General features: G+C 52.6%; 1 protein-coding gene across 1 annotated transcript; it reads right to left on the bottom strand.

The window, feature by feature from the left end:
- Nucleotides 1-10,395: 10,395 nt before the first annotated feature.
- Nucleotides 10,396-26,642, bottom strand: IUM83_11464 (Pyridoxal phosphate phosphatase; the record flags this gene model as incomplete). The annotated part of the gene is made up of 5 exons (XM_067936024.1): nt 10,396-10,448; nt 24,912-25,021; nt 25,103-25,227; nt 25,339-25,942; nt 26,035-26,642. The coding sequence occupies 5 exons, from the start codon at nt 26,640-26,642 to the stop codon at nt 10,396-10,398; spliced, it is 1,500 nt and encodes a 499-aa protein (XP_067781681.1).
- Between the last annotated feature and the right edge of the window lie 93 nt (nt 26,643-26,735).

Below are 26,735 nucleotides of genomic sequence, written 5' to 3'. Positions count from 1 at the left end.
CGTAAGCATGGACGTCATGCTTACCCTGCTGCAGGTCGAGGAATTCCGCCCTCGACCGGAACTCATTTTGCGGGGGATCAAACGCTTGTTGAGCTCCTCTTTGAATATCTCGTACGTGCTAAAGCACGTAGTATCTGAGAGTCGGTGTCCGTACGCCCAACTCCTCGCTCGTCCGCCAAGACATGACATGGCGAACGCAACCTTTGACAACGGGTCGACGATACGTCGAGCCGCAATGGCTGTGTCGAGTTCGACAAGCCATCGGAGGAGAGGCTCGCCCTCTCTTCCTACATAATTGCTTACGCTCAACTTTAATGGTTGAGCACGCGGTGTCGTCCCTGACGACGCCGTCACTGAGGAAGCAGCGTCACGCTGCTCCTTCATGATGAACCCCAGAGCAACACCATGTTGCTCCGTCGGCGATAGCGTACGCAGCATTGTAGCTATCGCCGCTTCTCCAATGACTGTTGACAGTCGTTGGAGGGCCTCCCACTCTGGGTCAGACAGGTGGGGGCAGTCAGCGCGTGCAACATGCGTTGCAGGCGTGTTGGAGCTCTCCATGGGCACCTCCGTGCTCATGTGGTTCTCGGCTCCGCGTTCGTACACCGCGTACGAACGTCAAGCAGTCGGTCGTTGGACGGACTACTAAGTGCTACCAGGTGTAGTGGGTCTAACTTGACTCACTACTTTAGTTTACACGTTGCGCAACGTGTATGAGGAAGCGTAAGTACTTAGTAATTACTTAGGTTAATTATATTTGAATACACAAATATAAGTTAAGTAACAAAAGGATTCCAAGTGACTTAGATTAGGTAAAATGAGAACTGTATTGTTTGTAAATTGATCTTCCTCTAAAATCTGCTAAAAACTGTTTATCATCTATGAAAGGGTTGGCAGCGGCTGGCTGTCAGAGCCCCGCTAATATGCATGTCTCTGATTGGTAGAAAGATGCTGCTTTCTACCAATAGGATCTTTTGGGTATGTGTGGACCACTCACTGTGGTGGTCCACTTCAATGTATCCATCGGTGTGTCTTACACCAATGTGAGGAAGTATCCAAAACGTTTAACAGATAACTTATCTGTTAAATTCACAAGTGGCTTGCAGCCACTTGTACGTGTAACCCCGTTACAGTGTCAGCCGCGACAACAAGGAACAAGACAACCAGGTCTGCGCCCCGCGCAGACCTTGGCAGGAAGAACCAAGGGTCAGCGCCCTGCGCTGACCCCCAGAACAAGGAAAACGAGTCTGTGATCTGCACAGACTCCACAAGGAACAAGGACCACGGATCTGCGCAGGGCGCAGACACCGCGAAGAACCACGCAGAGGCCGGGCCTCTTGCGGAGAGCGAGCTGAACGAGTTCAGCGCGGATGCGATTGACTTTATCAATAAAAGACAAGCCGTAATTCGGTTTGTCCAGGACACGATTGCAGCTTCTGTGGATAAACAGAAGCTGAACGCCGATAATATTGGCAGGGGCAACACAAATGGATTCAACGTGAATTCATTGGTTTTATTATCTACTCAAAACCTGCCCAAACATGCAGTTTCGGATTTCGGAGCAAGCAAGCTTGCTCCGCGCTTCATCGGGCCATTCCCGGTGATGGCACGCCACGGTAACGCATACACGCTAGACATACCGTTTAGCATGCGGCTCCACCCGACATTTTATGTCGGGTGGTTAAAGCCATACCTCCAGCACGAGCCAAGTGGCTCGTCTGACCCGAAGAGACAGACTCGACAGGGGAAACCCTCTCCAGCGCGTAGTCGCGCTGGAGCAGTTAATACCGTCGGGCCTACAGCCCGACCGGCACGTTCAAGGCGGTCTGGGAGACCGCCAGAGCCGGGACACGAAGGAACAGAGCGGCAACCGCCGCGCTCTGAATGTACTCCACGACCGTCACTTGGTCGTGGAGCAACACGAGATGAAGGTCAACACGGCGTTGACCATCGGTGCGTGTTTCCACCACCTCCGCCACCGCTGCGAGACGTACGCGGAGAAATTCGCTGGATCGTCCAGCGAATTGTTGATCATAGGAAAACAATCCGAGGTCCGGATTGTTTTCGCATTCGGAGAGGTTTCCCTCCCCAACACGACACGTGGGAACCACGGAACGTCCTGATGGAAGACGTTCCGGACATGGTGAAGGAGTACGAAACCCAACACGCACTACCAGCAAGAAGGTAGTGCGAGCGCTGTAGTAATCTACAACGCCTGACGACTCGCGTGCTAGATAATTGGCACGGAGATCATTGAAGCTCTCAGGTATACATATAGTATACCTGTTGTGGTCGCGGTTGCTAATACGCACCGCCACCTGGACGGACAGTGCGCACGGCGCACGGACACCAGCCTCCACCGCAACAGCGTGGAGTTGCTAATACTTGCCTCACTTCGAGAAGGACTCGAAGTGCTTTGGCACTTGCTTACCCGATCACGGTAAGCAACAGAAATTCGCTTAGAGATGTCGACGCATAGACGCGGTCGACATCGACGCAGCGTACACAGACACTGTGTTGTCTGTCCCCGTGGTAGCGGCGCACCTCGCGCTACCGCGCATTGTACACAGCAACAGAGAGTTTACACTCTGTTGCAATGGTGGTCTTCAGCTTGATCGTGCTCATTGCGGATGAGCACGGAAACCCCCAGCACAAACAATTGACAAGCAGTCAATATTAATTGACGTGTCGAGACCGACACGTCTAAGCTTAACGGGGGGATGGTGTAACGGGGTTACACACACAAGTGACAACAGTCACTTGGGCACGACAACGGTCACAAGTGACAACTGTCACTTGTGCATGACATTTGTCACTTATGGTTTAACAGATAAATATCTGTTAAAGGTTTTAGATACTTCCTCACATTGGTGTAAGGCACACCAATGGATACATTGAAGTGGGCCACCACACATGAGTGGTCCACACCTACCCAAAGATCCTATTGGTAGAAAGCAGCATCTTTCTACCAATTAGAGACGTGCATATTAGCGGGGCTCTGACAGCCAGCCGCTGTCAACCCCTTTCATAGATGATAAACAGTTTTAGCAGATTTAGAAGGAAGATCAATTCACAAAACAATACAGTTCTCATTTTACCTTAAACTACCTATTTGGTGTTTTATTTGATTTATATTATACTTGTGGACTCAAGTACAATTTATTCAAATTACTAATAAACTCCTATGCTTCCTCATACACGTAGCGCGACGTGTAAGCTAAAGTAGTGAGCCAAAGTAGGCCCACTACATCCAGGAACTGAGCCACTGGCGCGCACGAGTGGTTGACGAAGCGCATCAAGCCACCCATCTGCCGAGCGTTGATGGCAACGCGGACTGGGTGGCTGGGCCTCTCGGCGCGTTGTGTCATGATCAGGCAGTAGCCCTCATTGCGCGGCCGAGTCGCGTGAGAGACGCTCACGTGTTCGATCTCGCCCAAGTACTCACCCAGTACCTCACCCGCATCAATGAACTCCTGCGCCACCACGGCCAATTCACGGGTCGCCACGTTCCTCGCCAACGCGACCTTCGACGACTCGACCAGGCCATTGCCACAGTTGCCGCCGTACGGGCAGCAATTAATATTGCAGTATAGCTGCATCAGCGAGTTGCAGCAGCACCGAACTCGGCACGGGTCCACACTGTCGCACCAACCAAAATGAGGAACCGCAGGAAAGATTACCCCTGTTGGGTTAAACTGCTCGCGAAGGTGCGCCACCGCAAATGGCCACCGCGCAGGAACGAAGCGACCTTGCTGCTGGCGGTGAAGAGCATGATGTTGGGCAGCACGTAGCCTGACACGAGCACGCGACCCACGGGTTGCACGCATGACAGCCTGGGGGGGGCACCGTCGGCAACGTGGCCTCTTGATGCTGGCCAGAACGACGTTGATATGGAGCGACGACCGTTCGACGCTCCCTCCGCGAACTCTGGCGCTCGCGAAGCGCCGCCGAGATGGTGGAGACGGAGTTCGTGAACGTCGAGCAGCCGCTGCTTCAGGCAGGACCGGCGACGGAGATCGTGGGCGTGAAGCAGGCGGGTCTTCGAGCAGGACGGGAGACGACGTAGTCGGACTGCGTGAGTTCCAAGTGGTCGACGGGTTTCAGGCGGGAGAGGATCCGTCATGGTCAGCGTGGGCGCTGCCGCACCTGCCCTCGAAGGCTTCGTCGGCGGAGGGTTCGACGTCTCCCTCGGCACGCGAAGACCGTGCTGCGGCGACATCCACGGCGGCGTCGTGGTCCCCGTGGAGTTGGCGGGCGAAGAAGACTTGGCGCTCTTAGCCGGCGCTTGGACGCCGCCTCGTTGCAAGTTGGGCGACACGTTCTCGTCGCCGCTCGACGTGTCCACGATACAGCGCGAGCTCCAGTGCACGGCGGAGTGGACGAGATGAACCATGGTTGCTGTGCACGTTAGAGAAGTTAGAATAGACTCGACTTGCTCGCTAGTCAAGGTATTACGTACGCCTTCTTTGTTGCTGCACGCAGCGCTTCCGAGCACTTGTCACTTGGCCGCGATTTTTCGAAAGTGAGAGGTTGAAGCTGGTGCGCACGAAATGAGTTATGTCCATGATATATGGCAGAGACATCTGCAGAGTGATGGTTTACATATTCTATACAAATTTCAACAATAACTTTTAAGATGGCTACACGAAATAAACATAGGGGTAGGGCTGTTTATCGAGACGATTTTTACGTCTCACGAGGTTGATGTCTCGTTATGTCCTGTCATATCTGCTGCATCTATGTTGGGTGATTTCCCTATTTTTGGTAGGCGTCCAGTCTCGGTTATACGAACAGTAGCTAGCTTAAACACAACTGGCCATAGTTAAACCAAGTATATTTGGCGACAAGTTGAGGGGTGACAAGTATTCTGAAACGGAGTAGTATACATATACAGACCGCCTTTCATGTCCACGAGCACTCTTCTTAACATGCAAGTGAACACTGCAAACGATTAGCATCAGCGAAGTAAGCACGCGAAAACGCAGGAATCGCTGATCAAGATGGAGAACAGGAGTTTGCCTTGCTCGAATTTACTATTTTTCTTCTTGCTGCAGTGATTCTGCAGAATGTTACAAAATACTTGGTAGTGTTTCCTTAATCGTCCAGATCTGTGGCGGGGGCAAATGGATATTTGTTTGATTCGGCATTAAGGGCGCGGTGAGCGGTCCCAAGATAAAATTGCTCGAGCGACATTGAGCAGATATCAAACATCACACCATCCGCCGCGCCAATGTCGTTGTTGAAAATGCCGACTGCATCGGATATTCCTCAAAGCAACGTGAGGCCCACCCGCCAAGTAACTTGATCGCGAGGCTGTCCACTTTCCCCCGGAGAAGGGCTGTGGCACCTCCACTCCGCAACGAATGAGAAGCATAGTTGGACGGCGGAACCTCAGCCTTGCTTGCAGTATCCTTTAGAGCGTTGTCCACGGATGTTAAGTCGAGATCCAGGCACAAGTACTCGAAGTTCGCCATTTTGAGCTCTCGACGAGCTTTGCAGATGTGCTTCAGGGCCAGCACGGGACACAACCACCGGTCACCTGAGCCGTGCATCGTGCGCCACGTGCCACGTCCGAGTTGATCGTTTGTGGCCCCACTTAATCCGATTGTGACTGCAGACGCTCTGTCAGGTGGTGTTACCCGCCCTCGGGCGTCCGTAAAGTAAACGTTCTTGAACTTGAGGCAGTAACATGAGCGGGACTTCTCAACGACGAGGTATTCCGATCTCCGTAGTAAGAAGAGGTAAGCTATGAGCCCGCTGCCCCACAAGAGACGCCGTCGTGGTAGTCGAAGATCTAGTGAACGACGCAGTAGTCGGCGAAATGCTGGGGTCACAGGTTGCTTCTTCATGACAGGATCGGAAAGCCGTCGAATTCCCTTTAGCAGGATACGGAGCCGAGGAGAAGATTTGAGCTCGATGTCGCCGTAACGGCGCTGATACCACATGATACTAGACAACTTCGAGCGAATTGTGGAATATTGATTTCTTCGGCGGGCCTTGTTACCACCGTATTCCCACAGGTAAATTGCGAAATAGCACAGCTTGTGTGTACTCGGCTTCGGGGAGTGCTGAAACCATGGAGACCACCCCATCATGAGGGAAAAGGAACTCCACTGGCGCCATGCCGCGTTGTACTTGCAAGTGGTAGTCCGTGCCAGGGCGTTACGGAACATCATTGATCCCATACGGCGGAGAGATCGTCGATGGGTGCGGTGATCGGAACCTGCCGCCAGGGCGAAGAAATGTTAGTCCACTTGTTCCAAAGAGGGTGAGTATCGGTCCATGCTCGGCTCCCGGCGTCTGCCATAGTGTTGAATTGGCCTGGTATGTGTTCCGCAGTAAACACGAGACGATATTGGAGTTCTACCAGGGAAAGTAAGCGATTGTAAAGCTGTGCTGTGGGATTGCGCCTAAGCCTCTTGGAGGACCACACGACGGCGCTCATGTTGTCGATGTGCAGTCGCACGTGAGCAGGCGTTGCAGCGCTGTCATTTTGCCAATGTGGACCCCACATGAGCGCTGCCAATACTGCACTTTGCAACTCCCTCACATTGATAGAGTTGTCGAAGAACCGGAACGGAGCGATGTTCGCACTGACCGAGGAAACTGTAGTCTTAAAAATTCTTGACGCTGCGGGTCGAGCGCACAAAGTCCGGCATCCGACGCGTCCATATAGACATGGACATCGGGACGGGAGATGTTTTCAAACTGGGATACAAGAATCCCGTTAAATCGGTTTCTGTGGACGAGAACCGCGTCGAACCACCGCAAATCATTGATAACGTCAATCGACAGGCTGCTGGTAGCAAAGGGTGGAGCCGACACCGCGACAACGTGAACCCTTTGATAAAAGGCACGGGCGGATGGGAAACTCGTTGCGACGTGCCCCATCACACTGAGAAGTCGTGTGAGCTCAGACTTCGTGGCGCAGCCTTTGCATAATAAATTACGCAACCTTATTTGAGTTTTCTCCATCTTGCACTCTGGAATGGAAACAGTACCTTCGTCGGTGTCCCACAACAATCCCAGTGACTTATTCAAATGCATCCATTTCGTGAACTTCTTGTCGTTGATTGCTGAGGGACCGAGCACTGATGCCATGGCTCGACGCAGAGCAATATTAGCATCACGGCATCGAGTGCCGATGTGGATTTCCACGCAGGTGTGATCGTCACACCACACATTGCCGGTGAAATTGCTCTAGTCGTCCGGGGCTTCGACAGGAGCAGCGATTCCTAAATATCGTTAATGACTGTCCCAGCGAGAGAGTAAAAGGCCGGTGATCCACACCAGCCGAAGCCGCATGCGAGATCGATAACTAAGTAGCCATCGAATACAAATGCGAACATTTGTACTGCATTTTCATGGACCGGCACGTGCCGGAATGCGCCCGAAACGTCTCCGAGCATCGTAAGCACCTCGGCGTTCGGGTGCTAGTTTGTGAATGCGCCGAGCAATGTCGCCCGGGGGGTTGTAGGGAATGGGCGGAAAATTGTCATCGCTGGTAAAATCGTTCACCGAGCGCCCTCGAGGGTATGGATAATCGTTGATGAGCCGTACATCGCTATCGCCCTTCTCGGCAATACCGATCGGGCTCACGAGAACCTCTGGCCATAGCTCATTAACGCACGCATGAAGGACGAGGAAGTGCCCGTCACGCTGACCTTTGCGAATGTGCCTCCGGATGTGATCAGCATGTTCGGCAACAGACTTATGATTTGGTGGTCGGGAGGATTGCAACTGGGGCTTCGACTTCCACTGAGGCTGTACACAATTGCGCACGACACTATTCCACCGGCCGTAGGTAGTTGTGTGGCGTGAGTTGCGCGGCACTGGGAGCTCAAATAGAGCATTGTTGGGGCTTGGATCATGCTCCGTTTGATTCCGAAATAAGCGAAAGGGGTAACTGTGAACGGCGAGCCAGTTCGGACAGAAATGTAACTTCAGAGTCATCAGTAACATCGAGCGATGCGGACGGTTCGGGGGGAGAAATGTTAAACGCGACGCAAATTGACACAGATGCGAACGAGCATGGACTTCAACGCGTTGCTCGAGTTGTTTCAAAGTGTGGAGAGTTATTTCCAGAGCAATCGAACGACACTGTCGTGGCACCGGTTGATCAAACACGCCTGGAACGTGAGGAATGGGGTGTCAGCTTCATGATTCTTGGGCATCCGCCGCCAGTCCATTAAAATTCTCCACGATGTAGTTTTTGACGATATCAGGAAGCATCGACGGCTGGAAGTGGGCTCGCTTAGTATCAAAGCACCCCCTTTACCATTACCTGTGCAGCCAACAATCGAAAGTGACCGCATGCATAACGACTTAGAACCTTTAGTTGGTGGTGCGGATAGAACTTCTGGCGGAACTGGAGCTTGGGTGCGTGGGCTGTCTCCACGGCGTGTGGGGGAGAACGTCGGACGACGCCGAGGTGCGAGATGGCCATCGGCTCGGTGATTTCGGTGGAGGTCCTTAATCTCTAGTAGCTCTTCGTCGTTACACGAAAACTCGGTGTGGATGTCCATGGACGCGTCGATTTGGCACAACGATACTGCGAAACTTACTGAACTTGCTTGTCACCCAATACGCTATGAGTTTCCAACCAGTTCCATCGCCATCCGAGATGCCCTTGTACGAGTCAACAAATGTGACTGCTGTGTCGATGAGCTGCACCACCGACGAATTATAAAACCGAGAAGCAAAGGTGCGCAAACACCGGAGCACTCCACAAATATCGTTTCGTGACATGGCAGGAATTGCTGGGCGTAGTGCATTCTTCTCGGAAAAGTCCGTCCGACTCGCTGTAGATTCCAAGGCGTTTGCGCGATCCCACACACCGGCCGAACGACAGTGCATGATCGACAAACCCGAGTCCCGAAGCTAAAGTCGTAGAGGCCTCGAAGCACTGGTGGAGACGACAGGAACTGTACATGGACCGATTGCTGCATGCATTCCAAAAGCGATAGACATGATTTACCTTGAGAGCGTTGACAATAGTGATGCACCCGTTGCTGCGTTGCTGACGGACGAAATGAACCACGCACGTGGCGAGAGTCATACTCACTGCCGCCATCTTCGGCCGGCCGATCATCAAGTAGCTCTAAAGCGCGATCCGCCGTACGACGGCGCTTTCCCAAAGCACGATTTTGAAGGCGGACGTCTCTGATGTCTTCTGTGTCAGAATCACTAGAAATACCAAGAATGTCGTCCGGTAGATCAGCTGGTGGTGCGGTTGGTGAATCGACCGCGTTCTCGACAGAACCGGAAATGGACGAAACTGGAGCGAGCGCCGGTGTCTGTGGATCTTTGTATAAATCCAGCTTACTTTTCTTGCGCGGACCCATGCACACATCGAGAATATGTTGACGTCGAACGTACACCACGCGAAGATCATGGGGTCGGAGGAGAGGAATTGAGTCATCGGGACTAAAAAGGACCGTCAATAGGGAAATCACAGCAGACGGCAGATGACCGCGGCTTTTGCGGCACGCACCACACACTGTGTCCTGTTGCTGCAGTAGTTCCTTCGCGTTCAGCAACATGTCAGGAGTGGACGACCCGACTTGGAGAGCGTAGTTAATCGGGTCGACCTTGATAATCTGAGGAGGATCATACAACTTGACCGGGATGAAATCGGAACCTGAGAGGACAGTCAAAGATGGCCCGTCGGAACGCTACCGGATGACCAACGTATTCCCCCGGTCAGAGGTTGGCCTCAGCTGAATCAACGATCCGTGGAGACAGCGTCTCGATTGGAATACGTATTTCTTGACCATCTTCGTCCGGATCAGGCCCGACAGGGCGGACTAGCGCAGAAACTCCATCCACTCGGTGCACCCGCACGTAGCCGAAACCGGTGAGCTTCGGAGCGTGGAGAGGGCCCACGAACGCGAGGGACCCGACGGATGGAGAGCTTGGCACCATGTTGCAGGAAGAGATGGGAACCTTGGAACGAGAAGACTTGAAGAGTCGCTATCTGTGATCAAAATCCAAAGGGATATTTTGCTGTAGTCTCGTGCCCTCCTAGTTAGCTAACTATAGACATTCGTCCAGGGATCTTACCACTACGGAAAACTGATCATCCTCCGGACTGATCCACAAGTTGTGGACTTCTCGCAAACATGTCAAGTGTTCCTAACTTGTACCTTGTTCAGAAGGGCTTCATATCGGTGCGCTGCTGCTGATAGGTGCCGGTTAATTCGTCATAACTGACGTCCTAAACTGTCCTACTACTATACTCCACCGCTTTGGTATTTTAGAGTCTGCTTACAAGATCCAGGATCACAAAAGAAATGAGCCGTTTGCCGCGAAGGTGACACTCGCGAAGTACGCTGTAAGAGAAGTCGCTTTGGCCTCGCACGGAAGATCAAGAGCGAACAAAGAAACGGAGCCAACTCATGGCCAAAATGAGGGTTTCGATACGAGAATGCAGCGCCATCGAACCCGGACTGCCAATAGTTAGTTAGTTAGTTAGTTAGTTAGTTAGTTAGTTAGTTAGATAGATAGGTAGATAGATAGATAGATAGATAGATAGATAGATAGATAGATAGATAGATAGATAGATAGATAGATAGATAGATAGATAGATAGATAGATAGATAGATAGATAGATAGATAGATAGATAGATAGATAGATAGATAGATAGATAGATAGATAGATAGATAGATAGATAGATAGATAGATAGATAGATAGATAGATAGATAGATAGATAGATAGATAGATAGATAGATAGATAGATAGATAGATAGATAGATAGATAGATAGATAGATAGATAGATAGATAGATAGATAGATAGATAGATAGATAGATAGATAGATAGATAGATAGATAGATAGATAGATAGATAGATAGATAGATAGATAGATAGATAGATAGATAGATAGATAGATAGATAGATAGATAGATAGATAGATAGATAGATAGATAGATAGATAGATAGATAGATAGATAGATAGATAGATAGATAGATAGATAGATAGATAGATAGATAGATAGATAGATAGATAGATAGATAGATAGATAGATAGATAGATAGATAGATAGATAGATAGATAGATAGATAGATAGATAGATAGATAGATAGATAGATAGATAGATAGATAGATAGATAGATAGATAGATAGATAGATAGATAGATAGATAGATAGATAGATAGATAGATAGATAGATAGATAGATAGATAGATAGATAGATAGATAGATAGATAGATAGATAGATAGATAGATAGATAGATAGATAGATAGATAGATAGATAGATAGATAGATAGATAGATAGATAGATAGATAGATAGATAGATAGATAGATAGATAGATAGATAGATAGATAGATAGATAGATAGATAGATAGATAGATAGATAGATAGATAGATAGATAGATAGATAGATAGATAGATAGATAGATAGATAGATAGATAGATAGATAGATAGATAGATAGATAGATAGATAGATAGATAGATAGATAGATAGATAGATAGATAGATAGATAGATAGATAGATAGATAGATAGATAGATAGATAGATAGATAGATAGATAGATAGATAGATAGATAGATAGATTAATAAAGCCGAACGCTTCGCAATGATGACTAGAACAGCCAAAGGTGGCATTACTACATTACCGTGTGTAAACATGAATAAGGACCCACTGTAGTGGGTCTAACTTGACTCACTACTTTAGCTTACACGTTGCGCTGCGTGTATGAGGAAGCGTAAGTACTTCGTAATTACTTAGGTTAATTATATTTGAATACATAAATATAAGTTAAATCAGATAAGATTCCAAGTGACTTAGATTAGGTAAAATGAGAACTGTATTGTTTGTAAATTGACCTTCCTCCTCAATCTGCTAAAACTGTTTATCATCTATAAAAGGGGTTGGCAGCGGCTGGCTGTCAGAGTCCCGCTAATATGCATGTCTGTGATTGGTAGGAAGATTCTCTTTTCTACCAATAGGACCTTTTGGGTAGGTGTGGACCACTCATTGTGGTGGCCCACTTCAATGTATCCATTGGTGTGTCTTACACCAAGGTGAGGAAGTATCTAAAACTTTTAACAGATATCCTATCTGTTAAATTCACAAGTGGCTTGTAGCCACTTGTACTTGTAACCCCGTTACACCATCCCCCCCTTAAGGTTAGACGCGCGGGGTCTCCGCACGTCAATCTTCTGAATTGACCATTCGTCAATTCTCCGCGTTTGGAAAAGAAGTCCGCACTCATTCAACGATGAGCATGCCTCAAGAGAAGAAGACTCCGAAGTCGGTGGAGAGTCATCTCTCCATCGATGACTACTTCGAGCGCCAGAAGGCGAAGTATGGCGACGTCGTCGACTTCGACGACGATGATGAAGACATGGAGGACGAGGAGGACTCGTCCTCAAAGCGCAAGGACGCAGTGTCGAGCGAATCGCTCGACTCCCACGCTAAGAACATTCGCCCGCGTGAAGGGGACGAATCGGACGCTTCGAGTTCGAAGCGTTCGCGAACTGAGAGTGATACCCCACTCGCTTTCGCTGGGGCTCTCAGTTCTCCGCGCGCTACAGCTGTAGCGCGTGATTCCAAAGCTCAAGGCTCTCCGCGCGCTACAGGCGCAGCGCGCGATCCGTGGATTCCGTCCGCGTCCGAGATCACGGACCGGTATGGGAACTCGGTACCTCCGAATGAGGTGCCGCTGTACGTATGCAGCGCCATCAAAGATGACGCTGTGGCTGCCGAGCTGCACTTTGATGCGGAAACGCATCAAAGGCGCGATTATTACGTCGGACTCTTCCATGAGCTCCGATGGTTTCAAAGCAAGAAGACATCTTCTCGCAGCAAAGTGCCCGAGTGGCAGGCACTTTGTCAAAGTTGGAACGCTTTTGTTGAGAACTTCAACAAGAAGCCGAGTGCTTACCGTGATCGGATTAAGCAAGCGCGTGATCGCTTCGAGATGTACTCGAAGCGTGGAAAGTTGGAGCAACTCCACGTTGCTGCGGAGGAGGCAAATGTGCCGTGCGCTGTGCCCGAGGGCTTTCAGTGCACGAAGTGCTTCCCAGGCGCGGTCCGCTTGAGCGACCGCGACCTGAACGGGTACACGTCGTTCCGTGTGCCCGAGAGTCTCAAAGAGCTCCGTGCTAAATTCTTAGCACGTGAGGGTTCGGGCGCTAGCGACGACCGCAGTCCTCGCACTACTTCCGCTGCGCCAGCGCGTACTGCTCCTCGTACGCCCTCACCATTTCCGGAACGTCCTCCAGCAAGACGTTCCGCGGCTCCCATGTATCTTGATGGGGAGGAAATCCTCTCCAACGAATACGAAAACGAGCCCCTCAAGGGGCTCGTTTTCGGGATACTATGGTCAACAATCCGCTCAACAATCCAGCGGGTTGAGCCGCGGGCTTCACGGATCGGCGGTGGCGGGGGTGGGAACACGCCCCGGGTATGATCAGCCCCGGGCTGATCAGTATGCGCCTCTCCACGACCGGGTGACCGCCGTGGAGCGTCTGCAGGGCGCTGAGTTCGCCGCCCTGAAACAGGAACTGGCGAACCAGAAGGCCCAAGTCGCGGCGGTCTCACAGACCGCCTCGAATATCCAGGTCGAGCTGGGGACCCAGATGAAGGGGTTGCTCCAGCGCGTCCGCGCGCTGGAGGAGAGGCTGCTCGTTGCTGAGGCCAAGGCTTCCGCTTCTGCCTCGGCTCCTGCCGAGGCTTCAGGTCAGCCGAGCTAGATGGCTCGTGCTGCAGGTATGGCTTCAGCCGTCCGACATAAAAGGTCGGATGGAGGCGCATGCTAGACGGTATGTCTAGCGTGTATGCGTTGCCGTGCCGTGCCAACACAGTGAACGGCCCGATGAAGCGCGGAGCAAGCTTGCTTGCTTGTTCCGAAGTCCGAAACCGCATGTTTAGGCAGGTTTCGTGTGGCTAACAAAACTAATGAACCAACTTTAAATTCATTTGTGTTGCCTCTGCCCACATTGTCTGCGTTCAGCTTCTGTTGATCAACAGAAGCTGCTATTGTGTCTTGGACAAACCGAATTACGGCTTGTATTTTAGTGATGAAATTGATTGCATTCGAGCTGAACTCGTTCAGCTCGCTCTCCGCAAGAGGCCCGGCCTCTGCGTGGTTCTTCGCGGTGTCTGCGCCCTGCGCAAACCCGTGGTCTTTGTCCTTGTTGGTGGAGGAGCCTGCGCCCTGCGCAGACTCATGTGGTTTGTTCATTGTTGCAGCTGACACTATGCAAGTGTCAGCGGTTTTCTGCGGCTGCTGTATTGCAGTCGTAGATCCTCCCCCACTTAAAGTGGGAGCCATCACTCCGAGTAAACTCGGTAGACGTGGATGTCGCATGGCATTCACGTAGAACGGTGTATGCCCTGTCGAGGCATGCACTGAGTTATTGATGGCAAACTCTGCCATCGATAAGCACTCGCTCCAGTATTGGAACGAGTGAGTGCAGCTCTTCAACATATCGACGAGCACGCGATTCACGCGCTCGGTTTGACCGTCCGTCTGCGGATGATCCGCAGTCGACATGGAAAGCTGGCTCCCAAGAAGTGTAAACACTTCTTGCCACAGGTGCGCTGTGAAGCGCGGGTCTCTGTCCGACACGATGTCGGACGGCATGCCATGGTGTTTGAACACCATGTCGACGAACAGACGGGCCGTCTGCTTCGCGGTCACCTCTGCCGGCACCGCAGCAAGATATGCCATCTTGCTGAAGCGGTCGACGAAGACCACAACATCGTTATTCCCTCCGCTGTCCGGGGGAAGACCAAAGATGAAGTCCAATGACATGGACTTCCAACACTCCGACGGAGTCGGTAGTGATTGTAATGGAGCCTGCGCAAACGGCGCAGGCTTTACGCGTTGGCACACCTCGCAAGCACGGACGTACTTGCGCATCCACTTGTACTGGTGGTGCCAGTAGAAGTCACGCGTGAGAAGGACGTATGTCTTCTCACGTCCGAGATGTCCCGCAGACGGGGCATCATGATACTCGTACATGATCCTGAGTCGCAGGTCATGGTCATTTGGCACGACAACGCGGTCAGCGTTGTCGTCGACTGCATTATAAAGAAGCAGTCCGTCGTGCACCCGATATCGGTGTGCACGCGCACGAAGGTGCTTGGGCAACTTCTGACGAGACTTGTCAGAAGGCGCTGTGCCATAGGCCAGCAAGAGCTTCGTGTCCGCGTCGTGCGCGTACGCGGCCTTCACATCGTCCAACAGAGACGATGTGGGTTTGCTTGATCGCATGACGTCAATGGCATTGACGTCAGCAGCTTCTGCGTAGTCCGGCCGACGTGACAACGCGTCGGCCACTACATTCAATCTTCCGGGTTTGTATTCGACCCGGAAGTTATACTCCGCAAAGAATGAGAGCCATCTCGCCATTCTCTGTGAAATGTGTGTTGACTTCACTGCAGTGCGCAGTGATGCATGGTCGGTGTAGACCACAAATGGTCTACTTCCAAGCAAATACACTCGGAACTCTGCGAGTGCGTATTTCATGGCAAGGAGTTCCTTGTCATGTACCGGATAGTTGCGCTCAGCTGGCTTCAGCTGACGCGATTGGTAGTAGACGACACGATCACGGCCCTCGTGATCGTGCTGCATCAACGCGCATCCGATCGCGAAATCGGATGCGTCACACATTACGTGAAATGGGCGATCTTGGTCAGCCACTGCCAAGATCGGCGCCTCAGTCAAGCCCCGCTTGACTGCATCGAATGCCTTCTGGCAATCGGCTGTCCAATTCCACACAGCTTCTTTCTTAAGAAGTTGTGACAGCGGGCGGATCTTGCCCGCGTAATCCTCCACGTACTTGCAAAAGTACGTGGCCAAGCCAAGGAACTGCCTCAGTTCCTTGACACTTGAAGGTGTTGGCCATTCATTAATCACTCTGACCTTTTCCGGGTCAGGGCGAACACGGTTTTTTTCCTACGAGACATCCGAGGACGGGTATCTCGCTCGCCCCGAAGCTACACTTCTTCAGGTTCGCGTAGAGCTTATGCTTTCGCATAAGCTCAAGTAGCTTCCGGGGATGCACCCTGTGCATCTCTACGTCAGTCTTTCCGTCCACAGCTCGGCTGTGGATGAACACATCATCGAAGTAGCTCGGCGCGAAGTCGCACACCGAGCGCAACAAGTGCGTTACGCACCTGTTGAAAGTCGCAGGGGCATTCTTAAGCCCCTGTGGCATTACTAGCCATTCCCAGAGCATGCCGCTTGGCGTGCTCACTGCCGTGAGAGGGATATCGCTCTCACGCATTAGGATTTGATAGAATCCATCTCGCAAGTCGAGAGCACTGTAAACGGTGCTCCCGGCCATCGAATCGATGATAACATCTTTTCGCGGTGTCGGCGTCTGCGCCGGTACCGTCGCATCGTTCAGCTTGTTGTAGGCATGGACGATGCGCCATCCGCCCTGTGGCTTTTTGGCACAGAACGTCGGAGCACTGTGCGGGGACTTTGATTCCCGCACTTGTCCTGCTTTACGACGACTTTCAAAGAAGTCGTCGATTGCTTTTACTTGCTCTCGCGGCAGTGGCCACTGCCGCGTGACACAGTACTTCGTGCCCGGCACGAGATCAATCTCGTGCTGAATACCCTTGTCCTGCGGAAGCTCCGCAGGAATCTCCTCCGGGAGTGCGTCTTTGTACTCCCTCAACAATTCGTAATAGGGACTCGACTTCAGCGAGTCCCAACCTTGTTCCTCGAAGCGCTCTCGCTTCGTCTTCGCACTGAGAGTGTCTTCACTCTCAGTGGTACTTCCCATGAAGAGCTGCCTCAGCTCTTCGCTCTCGCTCTCCGTTCTTTCGCTGTCCGAAAGAACGCAGACCTGCTCGATGCGTCCATCGTGCAAGTCGCGCGTGAAGCGCTTCCAGCTCATGACTGGAAGCGAAGTCAACTCCGACGCCATCGTCGGAGGACTAGCGAGTTCCATCTCATGATACTGGAATCCAGTATCGGTGCGCGTAAAGATGCTTAGCGTCTCGACATTCGGCGTCACCGCCGCAGTCTGCCCAGCAGACTGCTCTTGTTGCGTCTCGGTCCCGGACCGAGACTTGCGCAGCGTTTTCCGCTTGCGCCATCTTCTTGTTGTGCGGAGCCCGGCTCCGCACAGTTGTTCTTCTGGTCCAGGCCCGGCCGTGGACAGTTGTTCGCCGGCGGACCCTGTCCGCGGGCGCGCGGTATCAAGCCCGGCTTGACCGCATTTTCCTTCGTGCAGCCGGCTGCACGGTAATGTGTCCCTTCGCCGGCAGACCCTGTCTGCGGGCGCGCGATATCAAGCCCGGCTTGATCGCATGGCGCTTCGTCGTACAGCCCGGCTGCACGACAGCATGCAAATTGCGTCAGTGCGGTACGTTTGCAACCGTCCGCACGGTTTGCAGCGTCAACTCCCGGAGTTGACACGCCTTCGTCACCTCGACGCCATTCATTGGCGGAGCCCCTCATGACCGAGGGTGCGTCGACTCCCGGAGTCGACGCGTCGTTGTCGACCTGACCTCTTCGGGTCAGGGACTGTCCCTTACACGCTTGAACGTGGGTGTTGGTTCCCGGAACCAACACATCTTTTTCTTCCGACGTCGGCAGCATTGCCGACGCGGGTGTCACTTGTGCGCGCCCTCGCGCACTTGTTGGGCACTCCGGGACAGCAGCATTAAGCGCTGTCTCGACTGGCGAGTCGCGCGCACCTGCTGGTGCGTGCGCTGCGGTAACAGGGCCATCGCTCTCTGTTCCGCAGTCGCGACCGAAGCGTACGAGCGTGCGCTTCTTCCAGTCAATTACCGGATCATGCCGTGCAAGCCACGGCATGCCCATAACTACGTCGAACTTATCGTCCAGGTCCAGAACGATAAAGTGTTCGACAAACACCCGTTGTTTGTACGAGAAGCGCACGTTCACGACGCGCTTCTCGGTCTTCACGATGGCACCTGTTGCCAATCGAACTTCCAGAAGACTTCGAGGTGTATCTACCTCCTCGAAGTCAAGTCTCGGCAGGCTTCGTAGTCGAACAAAGTTGTTCGACGCGCCTGAATCCACCAAAGCTCGAAGAGAGTCACTCGCTCTCTTCGAGTAAACCTTCAACATGACTAGGTTTGGCCTGTCATCTTGTTTCTTGCAGTGAGAGCTGGTCTCACTGGGGGCTGCAGTCCTCAGTGTCGCGTGCCCGATGTCGGCACGCGCGACTGCATTACCAGTAGGGCGCCCCGCGCCTACTGGATGTTCACGTTTTTTGTTTGTTCGCGGCGATGCCCAGCATCGCCACGACGGCCACCATTGTAGTGCACGGGAGCTGTGCACTCTCTGGCAAAGTGACCGATCCTTCCGCAACGGAAGCATCGCACATTATTTCCGTGCCAGCAGCCGTTGCATTCGAGAGGTCCATTGGTTCCGGACCTCCCGTCCTCGCTACCGGGCGCGGTTGCGGCCTCGGCACGTTCACATGCAGTTTAGCCTGCCGCAGGCTAAACTCTTCTTGCATGGCAAGAGTAATCGCAGCTTCGAGAGTACTCGGGTACTCTCGGAAGAGATAGGTCTTCACAGGCCCATCTCTAAGCCCCTTCATGAACGTGACGACCTTGGTCGCCTCGTCAATCGGGTTAGTCACGATATTTGATACCAAATATCGTGCGCGCTGCGTAAGCATGGACGTCATGCTTACCCTGCTGCAGGTCGAGGAATTCCGCCCTCGACCGGAACTCATTTTGCGGGGGATCAAACGCTTGTTGAGCTCCTCTTTGAATATCTCGTACGTGCTAAAGCACGTAGTATCTGAGAGTCGGCGTCCGTACGCCCAACTCCTCGCTCGTCCGCCAAGACATGACATGGCGAACGCAACCTTTGACAACGGGTCGACGATACGTCGAGCCGCAATGGCTGTGTCGAGTTCGACAAGCCATCGGAGGAGAGGCTCGCCCTCTCTTCCCACGTAATTGCTCACGCTCAACTTTTAATGGTTGAGCACGCGGTGTCGTCCCTGACGACGCCGTCACTGAGAAGCAGCATCACGCTGCTCCTTCATGATGAATCCCAGAGCAACACCATGTTGCTCTGTCGGCGATAGCGTACGCAACATTGTGGCTATCGCCGCATCCCCAATGACTGTTGACAGTCGTTGGAGGGCCTCCCACTCTGGATCTGACAGGTGGGGGCAGTCCGCGCGTGCAACATGAGTTGCAGGCGTATTGGAGCTCTCCATGGGCACCTCCGTGCTCATGTGGTTCTCGGCTCCGCGTTCGTACACCTCGTACGAACGTCAAGTAGTCGGTCGTTGGACGGACTACAAAGTGCTACCAGGTGTAGTGGGCCTACTTTGGCTCACTACTTTAGCTTACACGTCGCGCTACGTGTATGAGGAAGCGTAGGAGTTTGTTAGTAATTTGAATTAATTATACTTGAGTCCGCAAGTATAGTATAAATCAAATAAAACACCAAATAGGTAGTTTAAGGTAAAATGAGAACTGTATTGTTTTGTGAATTGATCTTCCTTCTAAATCTGCTAAAACTGTTTATCATCTATGAAAGGGGTTGACAGCGGCTGGCTGTCAGAGCCCCGCTAATATGCACGTCTCTAATTGGTAGAAAGATGCTGCTTTCTACCAATAGGATCTTTGGGTAGGTGTGGACCACTCATGTGTGGTGGCCCACTTCAATGTATCCATTGGTGTGCCTTACACCAATGTGAGGAAGTATCTAAAACCTTTAACAGATATTTATCTGTTAAACCATAAGTGACAAATGTCATGCACAAGTGACAGTTGTCACTTGTGACCGTTGTCGTGCACAAGTGACTGTTGTCACTTGTGTGTGTAACCCCGTTACACTGGAAGTGGCGAATGGACGCCGGACGGCTGTCGTGATTGCCACGACGCACGCCATGTACGAGGGCGACGAGATCACCGTCGACTACGGGCCCAACCTTTGGTTCGTGTGTCGCTGCGGTTACCCCAATTGCCGCCATCGCGACATCCAAGATCAACAGGACCCGTAGGCGTGACGCGCACGTCGAGGACAGGTTGCAGCCGTCAGAAAGATAGTGAGAGCTTTGCTGCATTGGTAAGCATGGAATTTGTATGCTGTATTCACGTTAATATGATCCTGCTGTTGATGCTAACTGCGTTGAAGTTGCCTCGAGTGTTAGTGCTTTGCCAGCTATGTTGACGTGTAAGCGGAGATTGCCGCTACGTTGGCGCCAAAATGAACAAGCCTCTGCAAACTCTATTCGAATCTACTGCAAGCACACTCGGTTTGCGCGCGAACTCGGCCTGCAGGTTAGACCTCACGACCATCAGTTCCTAGGCGAAAACTTCAAGGTAGCTGAATTGTGCTGGCCTCGTTCAAACCTCGCCCGACCGAGCGGATGCCAAGCTCTACTAACTTTCATTCTTGCTTTTACCAAGCCGTCACAGGTTACCTCCTCCGCACCACCAAGACAGCTCTCCTCCTTCATCATTCCTGGTACGCTGTCTTGCTGGCTAGTGCTACCGTCACCGATCACTGCAACTTACGTGTTCATGCTTTTTGTTCAGATGGCGAAGCTGACCGGAAGTACTAACTACAAGCTGTCTGAAGTGCGCCGCCTCCTGACGCTCGTCGAGCACTACCTGCCCCTCGGTAAGGACGAATGGGAGCGACTGGCAATCGCTTACAACTCCAACCGAGGGCGTGGCGTCGCAGAGCGCGACCATGAGAGCCTCCGCCGAAAGTTCAAGATGCTCTACGGAGCACGCAAACCCACCGGTGTGGCCAACATGCCGCCGCACGTGAAGCAAGTGAAGCTGCTAAAGCAGTCCATCGACGCCAAGGCCAGTGTGGTCGACATGGACGACGGCGCCGACTCCGACAATGAAGTCGAGGAGGAGGATGAGTATCAAGCCGATTTGTGCTTCGACTTCGAGAGCGACGAGGGGCTCGGTGACAACCCGCGCGTGGGCGGCGATGCGGACACGAGCGAGAGAGTCTCCACCAGCGACTCCGTGCATTCTGGCGAGACGCAGACATCGGTCGGGGACAACATCAACATGGCCAGCGGCGTCTTCTCGGACTTGCTGCACACGTCCGGTGTGTGCGAGGGGTTGGAGGCTTTCGCTACGCCGCGACCGTCTCCGCTGGCTGTGCAGTTGACGCAGAGAAAGGTGTGATCTTCTACAACAAAGGAGACGGGTCAAGGCCCGAGTGCGGCGGGACCGGCGGTCTTTGCTGCGTTCACAGCAACCGCCGACGCTGCTAGTGCGGCGAGTGGCTCCCAACCAGCCTCGTCTGGACGTCCGCAAGACAAGAAACCACCGACGGAGAAGCGCTACGCGACTTCCTCCAACAAGCTTGGAGGCATCAACTTGGCTGAGTTCCGCGATACCGTGGGACGCAAGCGTGCTGCAGACGAAGACGAAGAACTGGCTGAGGCTAGCTATGCTAAAACAAAGTGCGTGAAGGCTATGAGGGCGACCGCAGAGCTCAAGAAGCGCTTGTCTGACCTGGATAGCAGCTCCAGCAACATGGCGGGCACATTGTTCGAAATGCTGCTCGTGTTGCGCGAGGAAAACGAGCGCAAGGCGGAACTTCGCCGCGCTGACGAAGATCAGCGTCGTCGTGACGAACAAACGGCACGCGAGGCACGATATCTAGCGGACAAGGCGGAGGCAGAAGAGCGATGCCGTCACGAGAAACAGGAGGCGGAGCAGCGGCGCCGTCAGGAGAAGCAGGAGGCGGAGGAGCGCGCCCGTCGTGACAAGGAAGACGCTCGTGCACGCACTCAAGAACTCTTGCTCATCCTGGGAGCTCTAACAAAGAAAGAATGAGCTGTGAATGCTCTAGTGTGGTGAAGATAACAGCGCGGAAGATACAAAGAGGGAGGAAGTGCATTTAGTAGCGTAACATCTCAAACAGCCCTTAGTAATGACGATCACAGCAACACAGTCCATTTACATAGCTTCGAGTGCGAACCCTGTTCTGTATTGGTTAGTAGCTGTGCCGATTCATCCAGCGGTAGCGCTGCTGTACGAAAACTAAGGAAGTCAACTACGAAACTTTGAATTCAACCATCTTTACACCAACGCAATCATAGAGCTTCAAACACGCCCTGCTTCGGCAAATCCATCACGCCCGCGAACGTGGTCTTGATCTCGGAGATGCCGACCGTGCGAACTCTGTAGTTCGCCATCCTAAATAGGTTGTTGAGGCGCATGCCTCGTAGGATCGGGTCGTAGGGCAGCGGCAGATTCAGGCGGCTGTAAACTTTCTGGACACTGCCCATTCCCCACTCGGCAGCCTGTCGAATGGAGGTGATCGCATTGTGCAGTGTGCGTGCGGCACTGCGAAGACAAGGCTCAATTCGTTCGATGTCTCCGTCCTTCAAGGGTGTCAGGATCCCCCCCCCCGTCATGACCGTAGAACAAAGAAATGCAGAGTCAGACACTACATTCATGAGCTCATCGGGGCACAACTGAGGGTCCGTCAGCTTGTTGCGGAACTCCAAGGACGTGTCCGAGTCGTTCCACGACCCCGGAAAGTTGTGCTTCGACCAAATGATGCAGCCGTCGGTCGCAAAACAAATCGTGCCGGTCACGAAGACCGAGTGCAGCCAGCCATTGTACATGGCGTTTTGAAGGTCGGCGTTAGAGGGCTGCTGGACCTGTACATTACCCACGTCACATCCGTCTAAAGTTAGTAGATTTAGACTAAAAGCAGCTAATATCATTCACATGTACAGTACACGCACGCGTAAGTTTTTACCGTCGATAAATCCGAACGTGTGGGTCAGCAAAGGTTCGCGTTTGTTGACCATGCGTGCAAGCTCCACCTGACGTGAGGGCGAGGGCCAGGAGATGCGTGCAGGTGCGTAACCAGTCGGCGCTAGCGACAGCGCTTCTTTGGCCTTGCGCAGCGTTCGTGATAGAGTGCTTGGCGGCACCCCGAACGTGATGCACAGCGAGCTCTGTTCCATAGAGCCCACGTAGAAACTTAGTACGAGCCCCAGCACTTGGTGTAGGTAGCGCAGCTTTGGGGGCCGGCCTCGTGACGACGGGGGCGGGAGGTCGTAGAAGCTAGCGAACCTACCCAGCAACTGATGAAATGCACCCCTATATACATGTACATGGAGGAGGTGTTAGCGTAGGAATAGAGTCATAGATGTTAGTTGCAGCTTACCTGGTTAGACTCGTTGCATTCAGAAAATTCAGGTCGGAGCCATGCTTGTAGAGAGTCATCCATGCGGACTCGTACGGTGCATCGAGGCACCTAGTAGTCAGGTAGTGGCGCGCGCGCATGGCGATGCGCCATTCCTCCTCCAGCATCAGCTGGTGGACGTCGCGTCGAGGGTCGCACACGCGCTCGTTGTGCGTCCTAAACGCCTCACACAGGAGCAGGAGCATGCTGTCGTCGTCCTCGAGCATCGCGCTCGCAGGAAGCTCGCAGGAGGGATCTCGAAGGGAAATGGGCCAAACTTCAAGCAGAAATGGATAAATTTGGCTGTACTAGTGTCCCGTTCGAACTGTCCTATGTAGTGCAACTGAATCGATATCTTTCTAATATGCGACCGTTTGAATCGACCAGAGATTGGTCGTTAAGATATTTGTGGTGGGCAGAATTTGGGCTATGTTGACATACTTGGTGATATGTCCTGTCATATCTGCTGCATCTATGTTGGGTGATTTCCCCATTTTTGGTAGGCGTCCACTGTATGGTCAGAGCAGGGGATGCATAAAGGAAGTTTTCCCTCCGGCGAAGCCTCGCTTTTGCCATGTGAACGACCTTGTATGTGTTCTCCCCTCCTTCGCGAACGCATGACGGAACAGCGTCGTAGTCGGCATGCCCGAAGCCGTTGCCGCCGAGCAAAGCGTTGTTCGTTCATGGGGGCTGACGTTCCGGAGGCGTTCAACCAAGTCACGCGGCTTCCTGCTACATCGGTGCTTCAAAGACGGCGCCTCGTACACCCCAAAAAGCTCTGCATTCGCCTTGGCGCGCTTCCACAGCCTCGCAATCGTCCTCTTGTGAACGCCAAAGATGCTGGCCACTTCATGCACCGCTTTTCGACGCGGTTTGCCTCCGTTTGAACGCACGAGGACAGAGCTGATTGCCTGTCGACGCTCCATCACTGTAAGCTCTCTCCTGATTCGTTTGACATTCATAGCTGAGATTTGAGGTACGAGGGGAAGGCTGGGCGACATCTGTGGACGATTCGGGTGCAAAAGCTCCTTTGAGGCCATCACGCTGTCAATTTTGAGAGCTCTGTGAAGGTCTACCCACCATTCAAACCGTCAGAGCGCCTGCGTTCTATTAAGACCAATCGTAGTCGTTTTAGGCAAAAGAGGACAAGTATTCTGAAGCGGAGTGGTAGCTGCTTACCTCTTCTTTTGACGATAAAAACAACAGCAAGACTCACAATTGCGTGTGGGCGTTGTCTGTGCATGTACTAGGCTTTGTATTCGGTTCATGTACGCTATCTCAGCTTACGCAAAGCCCTAGTTGATCGTGTTGCATTCCGCCCGTAGCGGTAAAGACAATAATCCTACCAATGCCTTATCGTGGTGAAGGTTATGGCGGTGCGCTGGCCTCTGATTTCTCCCTCAAGCAAAGTAGATAACTAGGCTGGTCCGAGTTATCTCAAACACTGTTGATGGCATCGACGTTGAGCACTCGCCGCCAAAGTACCGGTATTGCTGGTGAGTCACCAGTGGTGACAGTCAGAGTGGCTCAGTCTTCTGTTGTTATCTGTTAACATGCTTCGGTATCTGAGCAATAAATGTAACCAACAACTCGCGGTGAACTACGAAATTGCAAACAATTGGGTCGCTACGGTCACAGTGTGTAACAAAATAATGTTTGAATCAAACAATATCGAAAATATAGTGCGATCGCGGAAATTATCGCTTGAGCTCAACGTGGCTCATGGAGACACTGCGCAAAGTGGCGATAAATGTCGCCTCCCGTACTCCATGGCACCACGGAAGCCTGGACCATGTTAGGGTTGGCGTCCAGGAGCTTCTGCAACCCGAACGATCTTCCGGAGGCCTCATCCGCTCGAGCGAACACAATATCGTTCCTGCCATATCCGAGCAAGAGTAAGCCATTGTTTCAACTCACATGTTCATAGCGTTGAGCATACGCACAGCTAGACACGTACCTCGCCAGACGTGAAGCAGCACAGAAATCGCCTGGTCCATCGCCAACGTAGAGCACGCGGGAATACGATTGGGCTCTACGGATGGAGTCCAACACACTGCCTTTGCACAAGTTCGAAGGACACCACTGGCATCCAATTGGCTCCAAGTGGTCTGCGTGATAAGGGCGGATACGAATCCTGGTGCGTCCATCGGGTAAAGCCTCATGCATGGATGGGTTTGTGAAAACACTGCTCACATGCTGCGAGAGTTCCTGGTGCTTCAGCACACTGTCGATGAACAAACTGTTCCCATCGCTGATAATCTTGACGTGTGCCTTGAACACATCAACTGCCATGCGCACAGCGTCCACCATGCGTTCTTGAAAGGGAATCTGCGCAACTCGCTTGCAAATATCTTCCGGTGTCACTTCGGGCTTGTCACTCGCCAAAATCTGGTGCAACTCGTCGAAAACGTCAGGCCAGACTGGGTTTTTGGCATGGCGGCTACCGAGAGTTTTGACTAGTTCTGGGTAGAAGCATCGGAATGCAAACGTGTCGGAGTCCTCATTCACTAGCGACTCGTCAAAGTCGAAGACGACCAACACTTTTTCATGACTTGGAGACACATCACGAGGAATCGCGTGATCTTCGCGCCTGTGGGCTGTATTCATCACTAGCTCGGACTCATTCGGTGACGAGTGCAGCTCATCGAAGAAACTTCGCAAGATTGCAACAACCTCCTCTCCTGTTCTCCACTGCCGGATGAGAGGCAGCAATTTTTCAGGATGAGCATTTAGGCGCGGAAACAACTCGTTCGGATGTCCTTCTCCTCCCCCCACACGAGCCAAAACCACGTCATCTCTGCGTAAACCCATCAACGAGCTACGTTAGAGCCACTTGCTCGCTTAGAACCCCTAGCTTTTGAACTTCACCTCTGTGGCCACGTCACTCACCTCAATAACTTCGTCGCGGCACATAAGTCTCCGGACTCGCCACCAACATACAATATCCGTGAGAAATGGCGCTGCTGCAGGATCCGCTCCACCTCGAAGCCTTTGCACAAGTTGCTGGGGCAGTTCGGGCAGCCGTGTGGTGCAATGTGGCTTCCGTGGTACGACCGCACCCTCAGTGTCTTCCCGGCGTCCTCAAAATGCGTCGGGTTGGCGACCAGCTCGCCCACTCGGTCCGCCACTTCGTGGCTCTCGAGGAAGCTCCGCACGCAGAAGGAGGTTGCGTCGGTCAGGATCACGCACGTCGCGCCGAAGTCGTCCACCGCGAAGCGAAGAGCGTCCACTACGCCTTGGCTGAACGGCAAACGTCCAGCAGCGTCGCGGATGTCCTCGGACGACACTGGAGGACGTTTTCTCGCCAGCTGCACGAAGAACTCGTCCATCACCTTGGAGCGATCGACCTCCCCAGCCTTGTGACTGGTCCACACAGTGTTCGCCACCTCCGGGCTCAGCTCTCGACTGATGTGGACATCCGAGTCCGTGGCCGCCAGCGTGTGGTCGAAGGCGAACACCACCAGCACGTCCGTCCTGGAATCGAACCCGCTTGCCATGCTCGAGGTGGATTTGGTTGTGAGGCGCTACACCGTCCCGGCCTGCTGATCCAGGTAAGGTGGTCGAAGTTCGACCAGCTCGACTCGAATTGC

The sequence above is a fragment of the Phytophthora cinnamomi genome (genome assembly GCF_018691715.1).
Source record: "Phytophthora cinnamomi strain GKB4 chromosome Unknown Contig114, whole genome shotgun sequence".
Taxonomy (NCBI): domain Eukaryota; phylum Oomycota; class Peronosporomycetes; order Peronosporales; family Peronosporaceae; genus Phytophthora; species Phytophthora cinnamomi.
This window is presented reverse-complemented; position numbering and strand designations above follow the sequence as displayed.